The sequence below is a fragment of the Stegostoma tigrinum genome, chromosome 11 (assembly GCF_030684315.1).
Source record: "Stegostoma tigrinum isolate sSteTig4 chromosome 11, sSteTig4.hap1, whole genome shotgun sequence".
NCBI classification, from domain to species: Eukaryota; Metazoa; Chordata; class Chondrichthyes; order Orectolobiformes; family Stegostomatidae; genus Stegostoma; species Stegostoma tigrinum.
The window spans coordinates 3,493,556-3,518,730 of record NC_081364.1 but is presented as its reverse complement, the minus strand read 5'-3'; the positions used below and the strand labels follow the sequence as shown (position 1 = coordinate 3,518,730).

The window sequence follows — 25,175 nt, the reverse complement described above, 5'->3', positions numbered from 1 at the left end:
CCACAGATGCCGCCAGACCTGTTGAGCTTTTCCAGCAACTTCTGTTTCTGATTTACAGCATCCACAGTTCCTTCAGTTTCTGTTCTGGCTTCCCAGGAACGTGCTAAATATTGCAGAGACATTCCTGCAGGAAGAACAGGTGAGCTCTCCGTGGTGCCCTGACCAATGTCTATCCTTTCACTAACATCACTCACACTGTTCATTCACCACTTTGATAAATCACATAACTAGGGCTGTGACTGGGTCTTAAACTAATACAGGGTGTCAGCCGGTCAGTTGTCATGGAAACTTCCAAATGCAAATACAGAGAAACTTGATAATACAGGAAACGTAAAAGGCTTTGTATCTTAATGTTTGAAGCATTCGGAATAAGCTAGACGATTGACAGCAAACATCCCAGTAAATTGAGGTCACAAAGACAGGTTAAAGATGGGGAGGAGTTCAGCAGAGTCGTCGACTCACAGTAATACAGCACAGAAACAGGCCCCTTAGCCCAAACTGGTTCACACTGCCCATGGCAACCACTCAGTTAATTTCTGCTGTCCACATCCCTTTAAATCCTTCCCATCCAGGTACCTATCCAAATGTTTTTTTGAATGTTGCTATTGTACCTGCCTCAGTCACTCTCTCTGGCAGCCCATTCCATATACACACCACTCTCCGTGTGAAGACGCTGCCCCTCAGGTCCTTCCTAAATCTTTCCCCTCTCACCTTAAACCTACGCCCTCTAGGTTTCAATTCCCCATCCCTGGGTAAAAGGCTGTATGCATTTGTCCTATCTATGTCCCTCATGATTTTGTACACCTCAGTAAGGTCACCCCTCATTCTCCTACATTCCAAGGAATAAAGTCGTAACCTGGCCAACCTCTCCCTGTAACTCAGGCTGACTAGTCCTGGCAATATCCTCGTAAATCTTCTTTGCAAACATACTAGTTTAACTATGTCTTTCGTATAATGGCGTGACTAAAACCATGCACAACATTCCAAATGCAGCCTCACCAATGGCTTATGCAACTGTAACAATGTCCCAACTCCTATACTCAATGCCTCGACTGATTAAGGCAAGCATGCTAAATGCCTTCTTCACAACCCCGTCTACCTGTGATGCTGCTTTCAACAATGTACTTGTACTCCTAGGTCCCTCTGTTCCACAACATTCCTCAGAACCTTCCCATTTACTGAATAAGCCCTACCTTGGTTTGACATTCCAAAGTCTAACACCTCACACTTACCTGCAATGCACTTGCCAATCCTCAGCCCACTTCACCATCTGATCAAGATCCCTCTGTAATTTTTGTTAACCTTCCTCACTATCAATGATAGTTCTCATACAACTTATACACTGCTTTCCTTGTGCCTTGGTATTTTCATCAGTTGCCCTGATGAGAGCTCATGGCATGTACCAGCTAAAAAACACAGAGCTAATGATGATGATGATTCTGGACTCACCATACACAACAGTGGAGTGACTACAGTCCAGCTCCACTTCATCCAAATCCCAGGCCTGTAGCCTATCATGTCTTCAATTGCATCGTAGAAATCATCAGCTCCTGTTGGAGGAGAGAAAGGGATCAGGTTATTGATGATAATCAGCAATTACTATTTGTGATCAGTATTTCAGGTTATTAAAGCAGTTAGCCTGTTCATTGATGAGAAGGGACTAGATTCACACATATTATTTCAATCACCCTGATCTAGGCACCAGTGTTCACTGCCAGCTCCAAAAGGCAGTCATTTAGCTCAGTCAGAGACAGTAAGAACTGCCAATGCTGGAGTCAGAGATAACACAGTGAGGGCTAGAGGAACAGAAAACAGTTTGATAAGGTTTCCCATGGCAGGCTGATGGAGAAAGTGAAGCCACATGGGCTCCAGGGTATCCTAGCTAGATGGATAAAAAACTGGCTGGGCAACAGGAGACAGAAGGTAGTAGTAGAAGGGGGTTTCTCAAATTGGAGACCTGTGACCAGTGGTGTTCTACAGGGATCTGTGCTGGGACCACTGTTGTTTGTGATATATGTAAATGATCTGGAGGAAGGTGTAGGTGGTCTGATCAGCAAGTTTGCTGATGAGACTAAGATTGGTGGAGTAGCAGAGTGAGGGGGACTGTCAGAGATTACAGCAGAATATAGATAGACTGGAGAATTGGGCAGAGAAATGGCAGGTGGAGCTCAATCTGGGCAAATGTGAGGTGATGCATTTTGGAAGATCAAATTCAAGAGTGAGCTATACAGTAAATTGAAAAGTCCTAGGGAAAATTGATGTACTGAGAGATCTGGGGTTCAGGTCCATTGTTCCCTGAAGGTGACAACACAGGTGGATAGAGTGGTCAAGAAGGCATATGGCATGCTTTCCTTCATTGGACGGGGTATTGAGCACAAGAGTTGGCAGGTCATGTTGCAGTTGTATAGGACTTTGGTTCAGCCACATGTGGAGTATTGTGTACAGTTCTGGTCGCCACATTACCAAAAGGATGTGGATGCTTTGGAGAGGGTGCAGACGAGGTTTACCAGGATGTTGCCTGGTATGGAGGGTGCTAGCTATGAAGAGAGGTTGAGGAGATTAGGATTATTTCCATTAGAAAGATGGAGATTGAGGGGGGAACCTGATTGAGGTCTTCAAAATCATGAGGGGTATAGACAGGGTGGGTAGCGAGAAGCTTTTTCCCCAAGTGGGGGACTCAATTACTAGGGGTCATGAGTTCAAAGTGAGAGGAGGAAAGTTTAAGGGAGGTATGCGTGGAAAGTTCTTTACACAGAGGGTGGTGGGTGCCTGGAGCGCGTTGCCAGCGGAGACTGTAGAGACGGGCACGATAGAGTCATTTTAGATGTATCTGGGCAGAAACATGAATAGGCAGGGAGCAGAGGGATACAGGTCCTTGGAAAATAGGCAACAGGTTCAGATAGAGGATGTGGTTCGGCACAGGCTTGGAGGGCCGAAGGGCCTGTTCTTGTGCTGTAATTTTCTTTGTTCTCTGAAAGCTGACATTTCGGGTTGGGACCTTTCTTCAGAAATGGGGCTCGGTTAGCTCAGTTGGCTGGATGGTTGGTTTGCAACACAAGGTGACACCAACAATGTGGGTTCAGTTCCCTCACTGGGTGTCCTCCTCACCTTCTGCCCTTGCCTGAGGCGTGATGACCCTTAAGTTAAACCACCCCTAATCATTTTTCTCTCTTGTGGGAGAGCAGCCCCAGGGTCCAGCAGGACTGCGGTAATTTCATCTTTCATCAAAAACCCTTCATCTCACACAATTAAACTGGCAGCCAGCAAAGGTTCCAATTACAATAGCACTGGGATGTAGGTTAACGATTCTGGTTAATTTTTAAAAAGGATATAGAGGCACCTGACACAGAGAGCCTGACAGTATTGGACAGTTCAGAAGGTATAACTCTCAGGGCAGAGCTAACAGGCTCTGCTTCTTTACAGTGGGACAAAGAGGCTGAGAAATGACCTAATGAAGGTCTTTTAAAGGAAACTAAGACATGGGGCAGATGTGGGGAAGAGGTCTTAACTTATAGGAATGATCACAAATCTAATATGGTTCCAACAAATGCAGTTGAGAATTCAGAAGTTTACCCAGAGGGTGGGGAGAATGCGCAATTCATTCCAATAAGTAGGGTCCGTGCTGATGAACAGTGGTATGTTTAACAGGAAGCTGGCTAAACACTGAGGGATAAAGGAATTTGAGGATATTGAGATGAGGAGGGATGTGAGGAAGCACGGGAGGGAGACTGTGTGGAACATGAACACCAGCACAGAGCTAATGGGGTCGAATAGCTTGTTACAGTGCTGTAAAATTCTACATTCATCATCTATTTATGGCCAGTTCCACAGACATTAGCGATGGCACTACACAACCGAAAAATCATTTTAACAGAACAAAAAGCTCTGTAGAAATCGTTGTGTCCCATCTGGCTCCTCGGTGCTCTCAGCTCACAGCAGATATCAGAAAGGCCAGAAACGAGAAGATGGGTGCCCAAATAAAAACAATGCCTTTATATGTAAACATGGCTTATCGCTATCAGAGCGTCAGGGTAGCTAGTGCTGTCAGCGTGTGATTAGAACCAGAACAAGCTGAGTCAACAGCAGCACTAATAAACCAATTCTCTTCAGGAGTGTGTTATAAAATGATAAGCAGCTGTCACAGCAAATGCTGAATGTCTGAAATAAAATAAGAAGTGCTGGAGAGACTCAGCACATCACACTGCCTCTGTGAGAAAAACAGAGGGAGTCTTTCCATTAGTAGGTCGTAGACTGGAAGTGTGAAGCTCCTCTCTTTCCTGTTGCATCCCCCATATTCACAGAATCCCTACAGTGTGGAAACAGGCCCTTCAGCCCACTGATTCTATACTGATCCTCTGAACAGCACTGCAGCCAGAATCACCCTGTCACCACGGTGAGGGCGTGGAACGCCCTGCCCGCCAATGTAGTTAACTCAGCCACATGAGGGGCATTTAAACAGTCCTTGGATAAGCAGATGGATAATGACAGGATAGTGTAGGGGGATGGGCTTAGATTAGTTCACAGGTCGGCACAACATCGAGAGCCGAAGGGCCTGTTCTGCGCTGTATTGTTCTATGTTTTATGTTCTATATCTGTACTTCCCACGGCTAATTCACCTAACCCACACATCCCCAAACACTACGGGCAATATAGCATGGCCAATCCACCATAAGCTATACATTGTTGGACTGCGGGAGGAAACTGGAGCACCTGGAGGAAACCCACGCAGACACAGGGAGAATGTGCAAACTCCACACAGACAGTTATCCGAGGCTGGAATTGAACCCGGGTCCCTGGTGCTGTGAGGCTGCATTGCTAACCACTGAGCCACACCCACTGCCCGAGCATTTCCAACATTTTCTGCTTTGAACACACCTGTTATTGGTGAGAACACAAATGCTGTCGAAACAGAGTAAAGTCTGAACTTATAGCTTGTGGCTTACTGCGAGAGGAAGGGGATATAATAATACCAGCCCTGCTGGCCAGTGAGATGGTATCTGGAGCACAGTGTCTAGTTTCACATTCTCCTCATTTAATAAAAGGAATGAATTTGTAAGAAATGGTTCAGAGAAGTGTGCTGCTGGGATAGGGTGGGTTAATTTACAACGACAGGCTGATCCATTGGAGAATGAGAGGGAATCTTACTGAAACTTATGGCATCTGGAGGGGATTTGACAGAGTGGGAGCTGAGGGGATGTTTCCCACTGTGGGAGCACAGAACAAGGGGTGGGGGGGAGCATGGTTTAAAATTAAAGGGTCCCGCATTCAGGACAGAAATTATGAGACGTCTGTTCACGGAGAGCTATGAGTCTGTGGAACTCCCTCCCCCACTGAGCGGTGAGGGTGGAGTCTTTGAATATTATTTAAAAATCAGCCATTCGACTGAATGGTGGAGCAGGCTCAATGGGGCCAAATGGCCTCCTGCTCCTGTCTTCAATGTTTCTAATGAAGAGGTTAAAGGTCAGGATTTCCCAAAGTGGAGGTTAAAACAGCAACTGAAATTTTGAGTTATTGGGATGTGGGCATGGCTAGCTGGGCCTGGCATTTATTGGCCATCCCCAGTTGCCCCTGGAGGTGGTAGCAAGATGCCTTCTTGAGCAGTTGGTGTGGTGGAGAAACACCAGCAATGCCATTAGGGAGGGAGATCCAGGATTCTGAACTCGTGGCATATAGGACTTTGGGAGGGTGGAGGCAGGAATGGCGGTTACTGAGCTTCAGTTACTGTTGGACATCATTAACTCTTCGCACTCTGTTACACCTTGAGTTCTGCGGAAGAGTGACCGGACCTGAAACATTAACTCTGTTCTCTCTTCCACAGATGCTGCCAGACCTGCAGAGCTTTTCCAGTAACTTTGTTTTCGCAGTCTGTTACAATCTGGGTGTGAAGTGAAAACCACTCACCCTCCAGGGATGACCCCTACAGCTGTAAGAGTGACAGACTTTCCATGTTATTCTTTAAAAAAACCCGATCTTAAAACTCTCCATTCCACATCTCCCATTCCTGCAATCACACTGCTTCCAACTCTGACTCACTCTCCCAATGCCCCCACCATTTACATTGGCCTATAGTATGGTGGGGACACGTGTATCACTGTGTAACACTGGGGTACAGTACCGGTGGGGACAGGTCTGTCACTGTACAACACTGGGGTACAGTATCGGAGGGGGACAGGTCTGTCACTGCGTAACACTGGGATACAGTACCGGTGGGGACAGGTCTGTCCCTGTATAACACTGGGGTACAGTACCAGTGGGGACAGATCTGTCGCTGTATAACACTGGGGTACAGTACCGGTGGGGACAGGTCTGTCGCTGTATAACACTGGGGACAGTACTGGTGGGGACAGGTCTGTCACTGTATAACACTGGGGTACAGTACCTGTGGGGACAGCTCTGTCAGTGTATAACACTGGGGTACAGTACCGGTGGGGACAGGTCTGTCGCTGTATAACTCTGGGGTACAGTACCGGTTGGGGACAGGTCTGTCACTGTATAACACTGGGGTACAGTACCAGTGGGGACAGGGCTGTCACTGTATAACACTGGGGTACAGTACCGGTGGGGGACAGGCCTGTCACTGTGTAACACTGGGGTACAGTACTGGTGGGGGACAGGCCTGTCACTGTATAACACTGGGGTACAGTACCGGTGGGGACAGGTCTGTCACTGTATAACACTGGGGCACAGTACCGGTGGGGGACAGGTCTGTCACTGTATAACACTGGGGTACAGTAGCGGTGGGGGACAGGGCTGTCACTGTATAACACTGGGGTACAGTACCAGTGGGGACCGGGCTGTCACTGTACAACACTGGGGTACAGTACCGGTGGGGGACAGGTCTGTCACTGTATAACACTGGGGTACAGTAGCGGTGGGGGACAGGCCTGTCACTGTATAACACTGGGGTACAGTACCGGTGGGGGACAGGCCTGTCACTGTATAACACTGGGGTACAGTTCCGGTGGGGACAGGTCTGTCACTGTATAACACTGGGGTACAGTACTGGTGGGGGTCAGGTCTGTCACTGTATAACACTGGGGTACAGTACCGGTGGGGACAGGTCTGTCACTGTATAACACTGGGGTACAGTACCGGTGGGGGACAGGTCTGTCACTGTATAACACTGGGGTACAGTAGCGGTGGGGGACAGGGCTGTCACTGTATAACACTGGGGTACAGTGCCGGTGGGGACAGGTCTGTCAATGTATAACACTGGGGTACAGTACCGGTGGGGGACAGGTCTGTCACTGCGTAACACTGGGATACAGTACCGGTGGGGACAGGTCTGTCCCTGTATAACACTGGGGTACAGTACCGGTGGGGACAGGTCTGTCGCTGTATAACACTGGGGACAGTACTGGTGGGGACAGGTCTGTCACTGTATAACACTGGGGTACAGTACCTGTGGGGACAGCTCTGTCAGTGTATAACACTGGGGTACAGTACCGGTTGGGGACAGGTCTGTCACTGTATAACACTGGGGTACAGTACCAGTGGGGACAGGGCTGTCACTGTATAACACTGGGGTACAGTACCAGTGGGGACAGGGCTGTCACTGTATAACACTGGGGTACAGTACCGGTGGGGACAGGTCTGTCGCTGTATAACACTGGGGACAGTACTGGTGGGGACAGGTCTGTCACTGTATAACACTGGGGTACAGTACCTGTGGGGACAGCTCTGTCAGTGTATAACACTGGGGTACAGTACCGGTGGGGGACAGGCCTGTCACTGTATAACACTGGGGTACAGTACCGGTGGGGGACAGGTCTGTCACTGTATAACACTGGGGTACAGTACCGGTGGGGACAGGTCTGTCACTGTATAACACTGGGGCACAGTACCGGTGGGGGACAGGTCTGTCACTGTATAACACTGGGGTACAGTAGCGGTGGGGAACAGGGCTGTCACTGTATAACACTGGGGTACAGTGCCGGTGGGGACAGGTCTGTCACTGTATAACACTGGTGTACAGTACCGGTGGGGGATGGGTCTGTCACTGTATAACACTGGGGTACAGTACCGGTGGGGGATGGGTCTGTCACTGTATAACACTGGGGTACAGTACCGGTGGGGGATGGGTCTGTCACTGTATAACACTGGGGTACAGTACCGGTGGGGGACAGGTCTGTCACTGTATAACACTGGGGTACAGTACCGGTGGGGGACAGGTCTGTCACTGTATAACACTGGGGTACAGTACCGGTGGGGGACAGGTCTGTCACTGTATAACACTGGGGCAATGACGTGCCTGTGAGTTGAGTGTCAGTGGGGTGAGTGTATCTGTTTTGGGTGAGAGATGAGCACCATCACTTACCATACACCCAGGCTATTGCAATACATTCAAAGAATGCCACCCAGAGAAGGCACATGCCGCTGGCTGCATAGTAGTCAAACAGCTGGAACACATACAACCCACCCTGTTATGGGAGAGAAAGCATCAGTGTCACACAAAATAAAGGGACTGAGACTCCCAGTTCATCCCTCCCTGTCTCCATTCCTCCATTATCTACATCCCTCCCTGTCTCCATACCTCCCTGTCTCCATCCCTCCATTATCTATATCCATCCATTGTCTCCATCCCTTCCTATCTCCATCCCTCCCTGTCTCCATCCCTCCATTATCTACATCCATCCATTGTCTCCATCCTTCCATTGTCTCTTCACCCATTCTCTTCATTGCTGCCCTCCAAAAGTCACCACCTTCTCACTTCTCCCTCTGTCATTGTCATCGCTCCGTCTCTCTCGTCCTTCTCCCTTTCTCCATCTCCTCTCACCTTGTCTCTCCATCCTCCGTTCATCTCCACTATCCTTCTATCGCCCCATCTTGTCTCTCTATCCATCTCTGCCATCCCTCCATCTCTCCTCATCTTACCTCTCCCTCCATCTCTCTTCTCCCTCCTCTGCCACCCTCTCCCTTTATCTCATCTCCTCGACCTTCTCTTCATTCGCTCTCACCGCCCACTTGCGACTGAACGAAACACGCGACAGCACACCCCAATTCCGAGACACACACACACGTGGACACGTGAAATCCCTGAGATATGGGTGTCGAGGCCCCCCAAGCAGACCCAAGTGTGTGGGCCTGCTTACTGCTACACTGGGAGAACAATCAGGCCTAGGCTTATGGTCACCAGGGAAACGGAGCAAGATCTGAATGGCTAGCTGTGAGGGATAGTCGCTCTTCTGGAATGGCCTCGAGCCTCCACGAAATGAAGATGTATCATGAAAACAGTTAATGTGAGCAAGAAATAGCAAACCTTGTGGAAAAATAAAATCATGTGGCTCATCAAGAGACCCAGGGCATTACAGTCATAGCGTGTCCCAGCATGGTAACTGGCCCTTCGGGCCAAACTGGTCCATGCTGACCATGGCACCCACCCAGCTAGTTCCAATTGCTCGTATTTAGCCCATATCCCTCTAAATCCTTCCCATCCAGGTACCTATCCAAATGTTTTTTGAATGTTGCTAATGTATCTGCCTCAGTCACTCTCTCTGGCAGCCCATTCCATATACTCACCACTCTCTGTGTGAAGAGGCTGCCCCTCAGGTCCTTCCTAAATCTTTCCCCTCTTGCCTTAAAATGCTGTAAGGACCCAGTTCAAATGTCACAGCCGATTAACTAATACTTTCAATTAGTCAACCAAACTATGTGGAATCTAAAACCAGTGGCAGTTACCCATAAAATTGTAAAATTCGGATATTTCCTGTTCCTCAGAAAGCTTTGCATTGAAATGTCACAGAATTTATTATGGTACAGCAGGAGGCCATTCGGCCCATCATGTCTAAGCCTGTCCTGGTACCCTCAGGGAAGGTGATGGCCTAAAAGTATTATTGCTAGGCTATTAATTGAGAGACCCACGTAATGCAGTGGTCGACCCAGGTTCGAATCCTGCCAACAGCAGAAGGTGGAATTTGAATTCGAGTTTTAAAAATGTGGAAATAAGAATCTAATGATGACCATGAATTCCTTGTCAATTGTCAGGAAAACCCATCTGGTTCACTAAGGTCCTCTTGGGAAGGAAACTGCCATCCTTACCTAGTCTGGCCCACATGTGACTCCAGACCCACAGCAATGTGCCCTCTAAGCAATTAAAGACAGGCAATAAATGCATTCCATGAAAAAATAAAACTAAAAAAGGAGGGTTTTGGTGGATTTTTTTAAAAGATAAGCTTCTTGCTAACAGCCTTCAACAAAGCAGGTGGTTCTAAATGATTAAAGGTGCAAACACAGAGGTCCTGTACTTACTTCAGTCACCATAGTCAGCCCCAGCAGGTAGCTGAGTGTGCATGTTATAGCTATGAAGATTTCTCGTCTGTAACCCTTCCTTAGGAAGGATGGGTAAAGATCGACCAGGGAAGTAATCTGCCCCTCAACTTCCACAAACTGTCAGAGACAAAAAGCAACACATCAGACATTGTATTCAGAGCTCACATTCCCGACGGTCGCACCTTCATAAGCTTCTATTTCATCGGCTCTGTCACTCTGTGGGAGGATCAGGATTCATTGGGGCTGGGAATTTGTGTCCTTAAAGCTGGGTGCAACGGATAATCTTGAGCACTGGTATTTCAATCCCTTCCCAGTCTCCCTCTCCTCGTGGACGCAATAGCCCTTGCTCACTGAGTCTATGTCCCCACTGCACACATCGGCCTCCCTGACCCCATCACCAACATTGCCCGCTCAGATCATTAACCACCGCAGTTCATACAGAGGCTGGTGGTGTGGGATACTGTCTGTAGGCAAAGAGGGCAGGGAGGGAGGGAGAATGGAGGAAAGGGAGGGAGGGAGAGTGGTGGAGAGGGAGAGTGGAGGAGAGGGAGGGATACAGGGCACGTGTATGAGAGAGAAAGAGAGACAGGAGCAGATGAGAGGAGAGGGAGGGAGGGTGGAGGAGAGGGAGGGAGGGAGAGTGGCAGAGAGGGAGGGAGGGATGGCAGGGCACGTGTATGAGAGAGAAAGAGAGACAGGAGCAGATGAGAGGAGAGGGAGGGAGGGTGGAGGAGAGGGAGGGAGGGAGAGTGGAGGAGAGGGAGGGAAGAAACAGGAGCGGGGCAAACAGAGGGCTGGAGGTCAGGTGGAATATGACGGGGGCAGCAAGGGGGAGCAGTCAAGGATGTGGGGAAGGAGGGGTTACAGTGTATGTTGTATGGGAGTGGGGGGGCACTGTCAGTTTGTCATTGCCTGTCAGGCTGCTATTTGAGGAAAATAACTGACTGGGCTCTATATAAATGCACTTAGTACAAAAGTTACAGCTTAATCTTAAACTGGAGCATTTAACATTTACAATCCTGTAACTCACTGGCAATGACAATAAATCACAAAATAGCAACAGGAATTAAAATTTCATTTCAACTACATCCAGTTTTGTCACACAAATCCAGATGTTTTATCTCACCACTGTGATTGGCTACAGCACGGGGTTAGATACAGAGTAGAGCTCCCTCTACACTGTGATTCCTGACCAAACACTCCCAAGGAGAGGGACAGCACGGGGTTACATACAGAGTAAAGCTCCCTCTACACTGTGACCCCCATCAAACATTCCCAGGACAGGGACAGCATGGGGTTAGATACAGAGTAAAGCTCCCTCTACATTGTCTCACCCTGAGAAATGTGGGTGTATTTTCCCAGGGCCTGAGTAGAGTGAGGAAGCAAACTCTTTCCAATTAGGGTTCCAGAACCTAACACACGAAATGTCACATGTTAAAGGACAGAGCTGGAATGGATGAGCACTGCGCTGAGAGGCAGAAGATGTCTCTTCTCGGTCTGTGCGTTATCAAACTGCACCTTTAAGTAAATATTAACTCCAGCCGTGTGATTTACCAGTATTTGCATCTTTTGATCTCTGAGGCAGGTGAGGAGATACAGTCTGAATATTCATTGCACTGCATCAATGGTAAACATGGAGGTGAATACTACCTGGAGGATTTTTATCTCGTACGCACATGTGCTGGTTACTTATCAGGAGGAGATTATAACATGAAAAAACAAGACAGGGTGAACACTAGCTGCTTCACCATCCTTCAGAGGCAGATCAGGGGCTTCACAAACTCCCTGGGGGTCACCTGCCCCCATTTGGGGTATCAGCTGCCCCTTCAATGCTGCTCTCGCTGTGCTCAGTGAGGAGCCCTGGGGTTGGGGGCAGAGGGAAGGGATGGGGTATTTGGCTGCAGTGACCATCACAGGTGAGCCTTCTCACGCACAGCACACAGTCCTGCCCTGAGCAGCCAGATTCGGGGGTCCGCACATGACACAGACAAATTCAAATCATTGTTCCCACCCTCAGGAAAAAAAACACAGACACACACACACTCACACACACACACACACACAGGCTCTCACACACACAGGCTCACACACACACAGGCTCACACACACACAGGCTCACACACACACGCAGACACACACACACACACGCTCACACACACACGCTCACACACACACGCAGACACACACACACACAGAGACACACACACACAGACACACACAGACACACACACGCTCAAACACGCTCACACACACACACACACAGAGACACACACACACACACACGCACAGACACACACGCACAGACACACACGCACAGACACACACGCACAGACACACACACAGACACACACACAGACACACACACACAGAGACACACACACACACAGAGACACACACACACACACACACACACACACACACACAGAGACACACACACACCCAACAGGTGTTAACAATCACTTACCTGTCTGGACAACTTAAACAGGATGTGATGCACAAATATTAACTCACAGATCAAATATGTCTCGGCCAACTGCCAGGTCTCTATGGTACAAAAAGCCTCAGACCTCCCAGATAAACACATCAGGCTTTTACTGTATTCTTAATTAAGGAAACTGTACCTCCAATTTGAATTTTTGAAAAAGCTCCCGTCTCCCTTTGTCTTACTGAGAACCAACAGAAGACAAATGAGATTCTGCTGACTCAGCCCCATGGCCCCTCAATGTAAAAGAAACTCCCTTTTAAAAAAGGTTTCAGGTTTCCCTTGCAAATCTAATTAGAAGGCAGTAGAGGTGGGACAGGGGTTCTGATCACAGCTTATTATTTTGCCATTGGTTTGTTGAAAAGAGATTTAAACAAAAATTGTCACCGTGGAGTTTATGGACAAGCGGGAACATGTAGTTGTGTACAATCGAACTGACCAAGCCATGTATGTTTCATGTTTGTGAGCACAGGTAATCCCATATGGAGGTGTGTTCCACCTGTTGCACACTGACAGGATCAGAAGCATACACACGTCGAGTTGACAACTTGCACACGTGTGTCCGAGTGCACACGCATGCATGTATGAACTTATGAAGGACATCCATGAGCACATGGTCAGGCATGTGTGTGAGAGAGTGAGCTTGTGTGCGGGTCTGGGCACATGGCAGCCCAGAGACATGCGTGTGGGCACACGCCAAACCAGACACGCGTGTGGGAACACACACGACCCAGAGAAACGCGGGAGAGCACACGCAGACTCAGAGACACGTACGTGGGCGCAATGACAGCCCAGAGATGTGCGTGCGGGCACACGCCAAACCAGACACACGTGTGGGTACACACGCGACCCAGAGAAACGCGCGAGAGCACACACGGACTCAGAGACACGCGCATGGGCACATGACAGCCCAGAGATGTGCGTGTGGGCACACGCCAAACCAGACACGTGTGTGGGAACACACACGACCCAGAGAAACGCGGGAGAGCACACGCAGACCCTAGAAAACATAGAGAGGCAAAGACGTGCATGTGGGTGCTTCCAGGACCAGACACATGCACGGGAACACACATGACCCCCAGAAACACACGCAGAGCCAGAGAAACGCCTGTGGTTCACCACAGTGCATCCTCAGTTTGTTGGTCTAGTTGTTACAATCTTTGGGACAAGATTTCACACCAGCATTTCCAGGACTAGTAGGAGGTATAAACAGACAGCTGCTGCAGTGACAGTAAGTGGCAGAGTTTACCAGTCGCTCGTGGGAGAGAGGGATTGTCGCTGAGGACTGTTCCAACATTCCTCGGCAAGCTGCTGGCCTGGGCTGCAATCACACTGTGACCCAGATACCCCAATGACTATGTCCAATGGCAAAACGGGGTAAATACCAAAACACGGGGCCTGCTCCCCACCCGCTGGGTTTAGGGAGCTGGAGAAAGATCCACCATCATGAAAAAAAATCCCCAGTGGAAAATGCAGCTGGAAAGTGAAGTATAGGTAGCCCTCTCTCCCATTGGTTATAATCAAGCTGAGACTGAGAGAGAGAGACAGAGAGAGAGAGAGAGAGAGGGAGAGAGAAAGCATTAGAGACAGAGAGAGAGATAGAGAGAGAGGGAGAGAGAGAAGGAGGAGGTGGGGGAAGAATTGTAACCCCTCCACCTGCCAGAAAACAAAAATCCCACCCTCCCCACCCCCAGGCCTTGCACACCCCATGCCCCAGGCAGCTGCTTATTGCTTGTGATTCTCAGACACATGACCCCCTGGAGTTCAAACTGACCTGACTGTCCAATCCGAGAAGAAGGAGCATTACGAAAAACAAGATAGCCCAGAAGGTAGGCCAAGGCATCATGCTCACAGCCTTAGGGTAAGCGATGAATGCCAGACCAGGACCTAAAAGGAGGCAAATGCAGAGAGACGGGGTGGAGGTGTGGGGAGGGGGTAAAGGGGGATGGGGAATGAGGGGCAGGAAGTGAGGAGAGGAGGGGGACAAGAGGCACTAAATGATCATGTAATTTCACATCACAAAAAAATATACACAGGTACGTTATATCACAGCAGTTACTCTTAAACAAAGCTAGCATGCGTATCAATGTTTCAAAACGCCCTTTCCTTTCACATTTGCAATGGGAAAACTGCTTAAAACCAATAATGGATATGCCCCATTTGACCACCAACTCCCTGGTCACTTAACCAGCAGCTGGTGGGCCGAATTACCTACAGTGTAAAAATTCCATGGCGTTCCAACGCATCTTACTGCTCACTGAGGTCAAGAAGAGATATAAACATTCTTCTTTCTCAGGATAATATAACTCAGATTAAAGACCTCAGTGCAATGGTGTTAAAGTCATTTATTTGTCCCTAATTCCGAACTGCCTGGAAAATTATTAGAATTGCTTCTCAGGTCAAGAACATTCCAGAAACTCGCAAGGAATGTAGGTTTGAGAACAAGTCCAGCTTATTGCACAGTGCCAGAGAAAATGACCAGAGGCAGCTGACTGGCGTCCACATTTACAGAATGCAAAAGGCTTGCGGAGTTTACAGTTCCTGGCCTAGACTTGCCAAATTGTCCACAAAGACACTGAATAAAAGAGGGCCACCAGAGTGAAGGAACACTGTCTCCATAAGCCCTTCTCCTGGAGCTGCACAACATCAGAAACTGGCTCACCACAGGATGGAGGGAGCACTGGATGGGAACGGAACAGTGATGGAGGGGTACAGGATGGTGATGTGGGAGGGGTATGGAATGGGGATGGGGATAGTGATGGAGGAGGGGATAGTGATGGAGGAGGGGATAGTGATGGGGGTGGGGATAGTGATGGAGGAGGGGATAGTGATGGAGGAGGGGATAGTGATGGAGGAGGGGATAGTGATGGAGGAGGGGATAGTGATGGAGGAGGGGATAGTGAAGGGAGTGGGGATAGTGAAGGGAGTGGGGATAGTGATGGGAGTGGGGATAGTGATGGGGGTGGGGATAGTGATGGGGGTGGGGATAGTGAAGGGGGTGGGGATAGTGAAGGGGGTGGGGATAGTGAAGGGGGTGGGGATAGTGATGGGGGTGGGGATAGTGATGGGGGTGGGGATAGTGATGGGGGTGGGGATAGTGATGGGGGAGGGGATAGTGATGGGGGAGGGGATAGTGATGGGGGAGGGGATAGTGATGGGGGGGGGATAGTGATGGGGGCCGGGGATAGTGATGGGGAATGGGATAGTGTTGGGGGAGCGGATAGTGAATGGGGGGGGATAGCGATGGGTTGGGAATAGTGATGGGGGAGCGGATAGTGTTGGGGGAGGGGGAATGAGGAAGCGATGGGATAGAGGAATGGGATGGGGATTGGCGATGGGCGTGGGGGTCGGGACGGGGATGGTGAGGGTATGTTTAACCCTTGATATTTTCTCGGTGACCATTTCAAAGGAGGAGACTAGGGGGTTTGTTGGGGGAATTAGCTGTGGTCTCGCAGCGAGTACAGTCAGCAGTAAACAGCTCGGAACCTCTGGAGATATCAGAAAATGGCTCTTCACTGTTGTGCCCTTCGTCTGCACACACGGGTCACACACTGGACAACTTGTGGGCGATAGGGTGTGGGTTGATGGGAAGGGGCTGGGTGGGGGTGGATGGTGGTGAACATTTACAGAAGAACATCCCACACACAGTTGAGCCAAGTTGGAGTAATTAATCACAACTGGCAAATCAATCAATCAGTTTTACTGTTACTGGTATGAAATGAGATCGGTCTCTTATAACCAGTCCAGTCATTCGAGAGGACGCGGAAAATTAATTTTGTCATATCACCCACAAAAAGAAGAGTTTCCAATTTATCTACCCTCTCCATCTTCAGCAAAGCCGACTTTCAAAAGATTAGAGTAATATCCAAACTGACAAAAGCAGGTTATAGAGTGGTTAAAAATTAATAAATTGTTTCATAGAAAGAAGCAAGAAAAAAGAAGCTACATTATTAGTTTTGAATCAGATTTAATGTTTCAATGTACACCTTTTTTCATGAAAGCAATTCATTAAAAGTCAGACTGAAGAACATGTAACTGCAAGGTCACACTGCAGGTCATTGGATTGGAATGACTGTGTGATCCTTATCATAAAAGTCTTTACTGTCTCTGTGGATGCTGTTATTGCTTCGATCTTTAACACCAAATTAAGACTTGGGGAATGCAACAAGCTTTGGTCCCAGGTCAGCAATTTAATGCTCGATATCAGGCTGAGGTTTTAAGGGGCTCCTTGGCCAGGAGATGCAGCAAGGATTGAACTCTGCACACAAACAGAAGTTCCCAAGCCTGGCTCGCACTGTGCACCCCCCCACCACCCCCCCCTGCCATACCCCACTCTGTATTTACTGACTGAGGAAGATCTTTTTTCAATGCCCACTCATCGAAAGGGGTGGGAGTGGCTACATAAGTCAGAGTGAGCTGCAGGTGCTTAGAATTGTGGTAAAGGTGGGGAAACTGAACATAGAAAACATCGCGTGGTTCAGGGCTTTTCCCGTGAACTGTTTTCATTCCACTCACTTTGGTGTGTTTCATATGTTATGGAACCGATAGATACCAGGATCAGCATCAAAACCCCCAGGACAAGGACTGCACGGGGTTAGATGCAGAGTAAAACTCCTTCTACGCTGTCCCATCACTCCCAGGATAGGGACAGCACAGGTCAGATACAGAGTATAGCTCCCTCTACACTGTCCCCATTAAACAGTCCCAGGGACAGATGCAGAGTAAAGCTTCCGCCAGCCTGTCCCATCACTCCCAGGACAGGGCCAGCATGGAGTTAGATACAGAGTAAAGCTTCCTCTACACTGTCCCATCACTCCCAGGTAGGGACAGCACAGGGTTAGATACAGAGTAAAGCTCCCTCTACATTCTAACTCTGTGAGCTTCATACTGATGTACAATATAACCCTAGTTGCATGCTTGTGGACTTTCTGAAGGTGCTTCCCAACTGCGGGCCCCTCTTTTTGGGGCTGTTTGATGCCATGCTCCTTGTCTGTGGAACACTCCGACAGCTCAGAGAGGTCAGCGAGTGAGCCTGTGTGGCAAACCCTGACAGAGGTCAGAGATCAGTGCACCCATTCCCCCTGTGCCGCCCGGGGACTCTCTCCAAAGCTCTTGCAGAGTTGTTGCAGGACGGTTAATTCTCTGCCAACCCACTGCGTGATTGGCTACCCACTTTTTGTAAAAGTATTAAAAATTACTTTAAATTAGATGAATGCCACATGCATGGAATTACGTGGATCACAAAACTAACAGTTGTTAAGTGTCGATCGAAAACAATCATTTGATGCAAGGCTGATGTGGGGACAGTGACTACGCTGAAAGGGCACACTGCATCTCGCTGGCAGCAACATGCCCAGATGTTCCTAGATGAGAAGCGAGGCAGCTGGTCTATTCGGCTACAGGGGCATCACCAACCAGCCTGAGCCTGACCAGCAGGAATCAGTGGACAGCAGTGGGGAATGCAGACACTGGGGGTTGGGTGGTGGAAGTGAGTTGGGGGTTGGGGGGTGCATGGTTGTTGTCATACGGGGTGACCGCGCTGTTTTCCCTGACACGTCCCCTTCCTCCCCGACCCCACCAAAACTCCCTCGGCCCTCCTCAGTGCAGGAGACCTCCAGAAGCCGCAGCAGCGCTTGCGTCGCTGGGTTAGAGCCAACCAACATGTTACCCCCAGCTTGAAGAGAATGCCAGCAAGTGGTAATGGGGAGGGCTTTGGGGAAGAGGGCACGTGCCAGCTGCTGGGTTTTTTCGGTGAGCTGTTAATGAACATTGGCACCGCAGCCGGCCCGCTGGTCACCAGAGAGGTCTCTCTGCCAGGAAGCGGGCACACAGTGCATCAGGTACATGCTCAGAGGCAATGAAGCCCCTTTGTTAGTTTGGTTGGAAATGTGGGGAGGAAACCCCTTCCAGATCCGATCAGACAGGCTCAGCAAAGTCGGATTAACTGGGAAACAGCAAGGCCAGGATTATGCATGCTACAAAAAAACACTGATTACAAAATGGTCAAATCTCTAAATTGTGCACAATGCACCTGGAGCTGCTCGTACCTGACTCAGCTACATCTGCTATGTCCACCCCTTGTTCTTGAGCCATGAAGCCAAGGATGGAAAATATCGCAAAGCCCGAAACAAAACTGGTACCGCTGTTGAGACATCCCAGGAGCATACAGTCCCTAAGTGTACACACATCACAACGGATGCATGGCATTAATAACATTGCCGAACGAGCCGGGAGAACAGACTCATTTCCCCATCAGCAGCGCCCCCCGACCCCCAAGCCCCACGAGTAATCCACCTACCGGTAACAGTTATATTTATATTTGTTGTAACTTCCCAGTGATGTCATCGCTCCCAAACAGATTGCATAAGAGAAAAAGATCTGTGTGCCCGCATCAATCCATACCTACAGGGAGAGCAGGGGTGGCAGGGGGGGATGACAAGGGGAGTTGGGGGAAAGAGAGCGACAGCTGATAAGCCAAAAGCGCAAGTGTGATACACTATGCTTTCGCTGGCAGCCGGACGGCCTGCGCCCTCGTGCCCCCCCCGACATCCTGCCCCCTCGCGCCCCCCCGACGTCCTGCTCCCTCGCTTCCCCCCCACCGACGTCCTGCCCCCTCGCGCCACCCTCCCCGTGCCTCACCCCCCCCAACGTCCTGCCCCCTCGCGCCCCCCCCCCCGGACGTCCTTCCCCCTCGTGTTCCCCCCCCCCCCGGACATCCTGCCCGCTTATGTCCACCCCAGATGTCCTGCCCCCTCGCGCTCCCCCCCCCAAACAACCCCCGACGTCCTGCCCACACTGCCCCACCCAACATCCTGCCCCCACACCCACCCCCCCCGATGTCCTGCCCACACTGCTTCCCCCCAACATCCTGCACCCATGCCCACCCCCCGATGTCCTGACCTCAAACACCCCCCCCCCAGACTTCCGGCCCCCACACCCCCCACAATGTCCTGCCCACACTCCGCCCCCTAAAATCCTGCCCCCTCACACCACCCCCGACATCCTGCCCCCACACTCCCTCGACTTCCAGCCCCCATACTCCCCCGACATCCTGCCCCCACACTCCCCCGACATCCTGCCCCCACGCCCCCTGATGTCGTGCCCCCACACCCCCCCGACAATCTGCCCCCAGTCCCCCACTGAGGTCCTGCCCCCATGCTCCCCCCGACATCCTGCCCCCATGCTCCCCCCTGACATCCCCCCTAGTGTCCTGCCCCTGAGTTGCTCCACTCCCACAATGCCTTGGCCCAAGCGGAGGTTGGCTGGTCCATGTGGCAATCCCATTCCTGACCCTTGTCCACTCCCGGACCTCCCACCCCCCCAACTGCACTGGATGGGAACAGGATGCTGAGGTCCGTGGTGGTCACTGTCAATGGGCCCAGGACCAATCGAGTCAGTGCAGAGTATGGAGTGAGCATTGCCCAGGGGGTGAAGCTGTGCCTTGCTACTGCCCGAGCCCTGGGCGTGGACGGAGCTCAGATCCTGAGCTGTTTCACTGGGTCCCTGACCATGACGAAGCTTGACGGCACACTGATCTGTACACAGAGACAAGCTACCTCTCCCTCTCCCGTCTCTCTACCACCAAGCACCCCTGCCTCTCAGAATCAGCTGGGCTCTGGCGGTGTTTTGGGGCAGGGGGCTGTGGGTTTACCAGAACGCACTCACCTGTGGGTCACCGAGGCGAGTAATGTCAGGATATAGATAAAATTTGATTCCCTGAGTTGCTCCTGGCAAAGTGACTCCACGGATCAATAAGACCAACAGCATGAGGAAAGGAAATGTCGCAGTGATATAAACCACCTGGGTGGAGAGGGACACAGATCAAAACAAGTTTCCATTAACTCCAGCATCTCCCACCATCAGCCGGATTTAAACAAACACAGTGAGCAGTGAAACGGTAGGCCAGGGGGTGGGGGAGGTCGGAGAATCTGTACACACAACTCTCTCTCTATCAGCTAGCAGATAAGATACAGAAAGTCATTAAGGAGTCCCACGCAGTGTTAGCCTTTTCCGAAAGGAAGTGGAATTCTACACCCAGACAAGGAACCACAGCAGGCCAGTCGGCCCTTCCGGCCTGCTCCCGCATTCAAAGAGGATTGTGGAGGATCTGATTTTCACCCCAACCCTACACTTCTGTACACCACACGCGCCCCAATAATCTTTCATCGCCTTGGTCTCCGGGAATCTATCTCCCCCGCCTTAAGAAAACATTTACAGACTCTGCAGCTGCTGTCGCTTGGGAAAGGGAATTCTAAAGAAACTCTCAGAGAGAGAGAGAAAATATGTTTCCTCATCTTTGTTTGAAAGTGGACACTCCCTTGTTTTTAAACAGTGACCGTCTAATTCTAGACTCCTCGCCGACGCCCCCCCCGGCCCCCAAATGAGGATACATGCACCCAGTCAATATCACTCTCAGGACCAGATATCTCAATTAAGTCACCTCTGGCTCTCCTAAACTCCTGAAGATGCAGGCCCAACCTGCCTGGCCTTTCCTCAGAATGAAGAGGCACCAGCTGAAAGACTGAAACTTAGAAAACAGGGACAGCAGTAGGCCATTCGGCCCTTCGAGACTGCACCACCATTCAACATGATCATGGCTGATCATGCAATCTCAGTATCCCATTCCCGCTTTCTCTTCCCATACCCTTACAGCCGCCAAGAGCCGCATACAGCTCTCTCCAGAATATATCTAACGATCCAGGCCCGACAGCTTCCCGTGGGAGAGAATTCCACAGGTTAACAACTCTCTGGTTGAAGTAATTCTTCCTCATCTCAGTCCTGAATGGTTTATACCTTATTCTTAGACTGAGATGAGGGGGAATTTCTTCTCTCAGAGGGTTGAGTGTCTTCGGAACGCCTTGTCACAGACAGCTTGGGGAGGCAATGGCCTCGTGGTATTACGTTAATCCAGAGACCCAGACAATGTTCAGGGGGCCTGGGTTCAAATCCCACCACGGCAGATGGTGGAATTTCAATTCTGTAAAAAATATCTGCATTAAGAATTCAATGATGACTGTGAGTCCATTGTCAATGATCAAAAACCCCATCTGGTTCACCAGTGCCCTTTAGGGAAGGAAACTGTCATCCCTCCCTGGTCTGGCCTCCATGTGACTCCAGACCCACAGCAATGTGGTTGACTCTAAATTGCCCAATTACGGATGAGCAATAAATGCCGAGTGTCATCGAGGAATCAACAATTACAGGGGGAGGACGGAAAAATGGATGTGAGGGATGTCGAATCAGCCATGATCCCAATAAATGGTGCAGCAGGCTCAAGGGGCTGAATGGCCTTCTCCCATTTCAATTTTCAATGGGTTTTTTTTTGGTCTTCCAGCTTTCTCCAGGTATTAATTGGGTTGATTTTCTCTGGCCTGATTCCAATGTATTAACATTCTTATGGATAGGGGCATGTGTTAGTGAGGACATCTTGCTACAGTTGTACTGAGACTGGGTCAGATTCCCATCCAGAGGAACTGGGTTCCATTCTGGAGAAGGGTCTTGGCCCGAAGCGTCAGCTTTCCTGCTCCTCTGTTGCTGCTTGGCCTGCTGTGTTCATCCACACCTTGTTATCTCAGATTCTCCAGCAGCTGCAGTTCCTACTATCTCCGTTCTGAGCCCTACACCTCAGGAAGGAGATACAGGCCTTGGAGGGAGAGCAGAGCAGAGAATGGGCCCAGTGGGGGAAGGGGTTAAAATATGAGACCAGGTTGTATGGATTAGATTTGTACTCTCCCTGAATACAGTGGATTAAAGAGTGATCTAAATGAAGTGTTTAAAGTGATTAATAGATTTGATAATATCAACAGAGAGACACTGTTTACTGTATTTCAAAGGGAAACTGTGGGGAGGATCCAGGAGCTCAAAGTTACTGCTAGGCCATTCAAGGGGTGAATATAAATGATGAGGGGTCTGTTCAGTGATGTACTGACTGTAAGCTTTCAGCCCTTGTCAGCATTAATGGGGTCAGAGGGATATCTGAGAGCCGTCTTAAATCTACCTGCTCTGAGATCTTATTAGACACCTCTGCAACTGGTGGCTCCCAAGCCCCGGCCTACTAGCCCAGAGGTGAGAACACTATCACTGTACCACAAGGAGCCAAGAAGTTCAACATTCACTGTCGATCCTTTGGGAGCCAGTGGTGAGTGACGTTATTCACAAATGTGTGGCCATTTTAAAGGGCAGCTGAGAGTCACCCATCGTTATGGATCTGGAGTCACATGGAGGCCGGACCAGGTAGGGATGGCAGTTTCCTTCCCTAAAGGGCATTAGTGAACCAGATGGGTTTTTCCCGACATTTCGATCAGAGCTGTGATCGCCATGACAAAGGTTAAGATGGGGGTGGTGGGGGGGGGGGGGGGGGGGGGGGGGGGCGTGGTGTTCGGTTAGCTGAGCTAGCTGGGCAGTAGGATTTCAATAGTAACTGTGAACAGGGTGGGTTCAAATCCCACGCCCAGCCTGAGGCCACAGTGAAGATCCCAACAGCTCAGCCTTAATCCTCACCCAAAGCAGGGTAACCATCAGGTTAAACTCACCACGTGCTGTCTTTCTCTTTAAAGGGAGGAGCACTGCTCTGGGATTCCAGCACAGGCACAAATGAAAAGTCATCTTATTTAACTAAACTTAAATCTTCAGCTATCATGAGGGATTTGACCTTCTGTGTGTGATCTATAGTCGAGGCTGACAGATTATGAATCCAGTCATAGTTTAGCAATCGTTGCAGCTGTGTGTCTTACGGGATTAGCTCTCCAGGGCCTGTAGGTTCACATGGAGGGCAGGGTCACCATGGTGGAGGCAGGCTGAGCCAGCTCACCCCTAACCCTCCTTATCGCTTACACAGCCGGCTGGGCCTCACAGGGTCAGCAAGGAACAGGCAGCAGCGAGACAACATGGGAACTGGCAAAAAAACACATAATCCCCACACTTGTCTTGTTGTAACACGACGCCGGCAAGGACAGGACGGGAGAAGCAACTGGCCATCTCTCTGTCACTTTTGGTCAAAAAAAATAAGAGCTGAAGAAACAATCCCTGAGTGTTTGAGATCTCAGAGACAGCTGTAACTGTAAGGTGGAAGTGACAGCGAGTGGGAGGGGTATAGGGGCTGGAGGGGGTTAGAGAGATAGGGAGGGAGTGTAGGAGCTAGAGGGGGTTACAGAGATAGGGAGGAGGTGTAGGGGGTTACAGAGATAGGGAGGGGTATAGGGGCCGGAGGGGGTTACAGAGATAGGGAGGGGGTGTAGGGGGCTGGAGGGGGTTACAGAGATAGGGAGGGGGTGTAGAGGGCTGGAGGGGGTTACAGAGATAGGGAGGGGGTGTAGGGGCTGGAGGGGTTTACAGAGATAGGGAGGGGGTGTAGGGGCTGGAGGGGTTTACAGAGACAGGGAGGGGGTGTAGGGGGCTGGAGGGGGTTACAGAGATAGGGAGGGGTATAGGGGCTGGAGGGGGTTACAGAGATAGGGAGGGGGTGTAGGGGCTGGAGGGGGTTACAGAGATAGGGAGGGGGTGTAGGGGGCTGGAGGGGGTTACAGAGATAGGGAGGGGGTGTAGAGGGCTGGAGGGGGTTACAGAGATAGGGAGGGGGTGTAGGGGCTGGAGGGGTTTACAGAGATAGGGAGGGGGTGTAGGGGCTGGAGGGGGTTACAGAGATAGGGAGGGGGTGTAGGGGCTGGAGGGGTTTACAGAGATAGGGAGGGGGTGTAGGGGGCTGGAGGGGGCGTAGGGGCAATCAGAAATAGATTCACAGTCATCATTAGACTCCTAATAGCAGATATTTTATTGAATTCAAACCCCACCACCTGCCGTGGTGCGTTTTGAACCAGGTCCCCAGGATATTATCCAGTTCCCTGGAATAACAGCCCAGTGATAATAACACCAGGCCATTGCCTCCCCCACAAATATTGCCCCCGAGCTACAGTACTGTCAGCAACTTCCTCTGCAGTTTTTGGGAAGAAATTATTGTCTTCCACTGTGCAAACAGAGACAAAATATTGGTTTCGTGCCTCTGCCATTTCTGAGTTTCCCGTTATTACCTCACCGTTTTCATCCTCTAAACTTCGGTTCACTGTTCACTATTTGGCATCAGTGCTTTTGTTTTATGCTTGTTTCCTTTCATAGTCCGTCTTAGCTCTTCTGGTTATGTTTTTAGTCACCCTTTGAGGATGTTTAAGTTCTCCCAATCCCCCAGGGTGCCACTACGTTTGCAGTCTGATATGCCCTCGGTTTTGCTCTGATGTTAACCTCGAATTCCCTGTTAAGCCATGGATGATTGAAGGGTCTAGGCCCGAAACGTCAGCTTTTGTGCTCCTGAGATGCTGCTTGGCCTGCTGTGTTCATCCAGCCTCACATTTTATTATCTTGGAATTCTCCAGCATCTGCAGTTCCCATTAACTCTGATGATTTGTTTTTACCTGTTTGCAATTCCTCTTCC

The 25,175-nt window shown here is 50.1% G+C and overlaps 1 protein-coding gene across 3 annotated transcripts in view; it reads right to left on the bottom strand.

Moving 5' to 3' along the window:
• LOC125460363 (sodium- and chloride-dependent taurine transporter-like) overlaps positions 1 to 25,175 on the bottom strand; it is a 76,298-nt gene that overhangs the window by 10,775 nt on the left and 40,348 nt on the right. For all 3 annotated transcript variants that reach the window (XM_059649705.1, XM_059649707.1, XM_059649706.1), the window contains 7 exons: positions 20,417 to 20,551; positions 19,050 to 19,153; positions 18,799 to 18,923; positions 14,526 to 14,638; positions 10,249 to 10,386; positions 8,318 to 8,420; positions 1,450 to 1,550 (listed from right to left, as the gene is read on the bottom strand). In XM_059649705.1, coding sequence (XP_059505688.1) covers positions 1,450 to 1,550; positions 8,318 to 8,420; positions 10,249 to 10,386; positions 14,526 to 14,638; positions 18,799 to 18,923; positions 19,050 to 19,153; positions 20,417 to 20,551 — 819 coding nt within the window. The remainder of the gene's footprint in view (positions 1 to 1,449; positions 1,551 to 8,317; positions 8,421 to 10,248; positions 10,387 to 14,525; positions 14,639 to 18,798; positions 18,924 to 19,049; positions 19,154 to 20,416; positions 20,552 to 25,175) is intronic.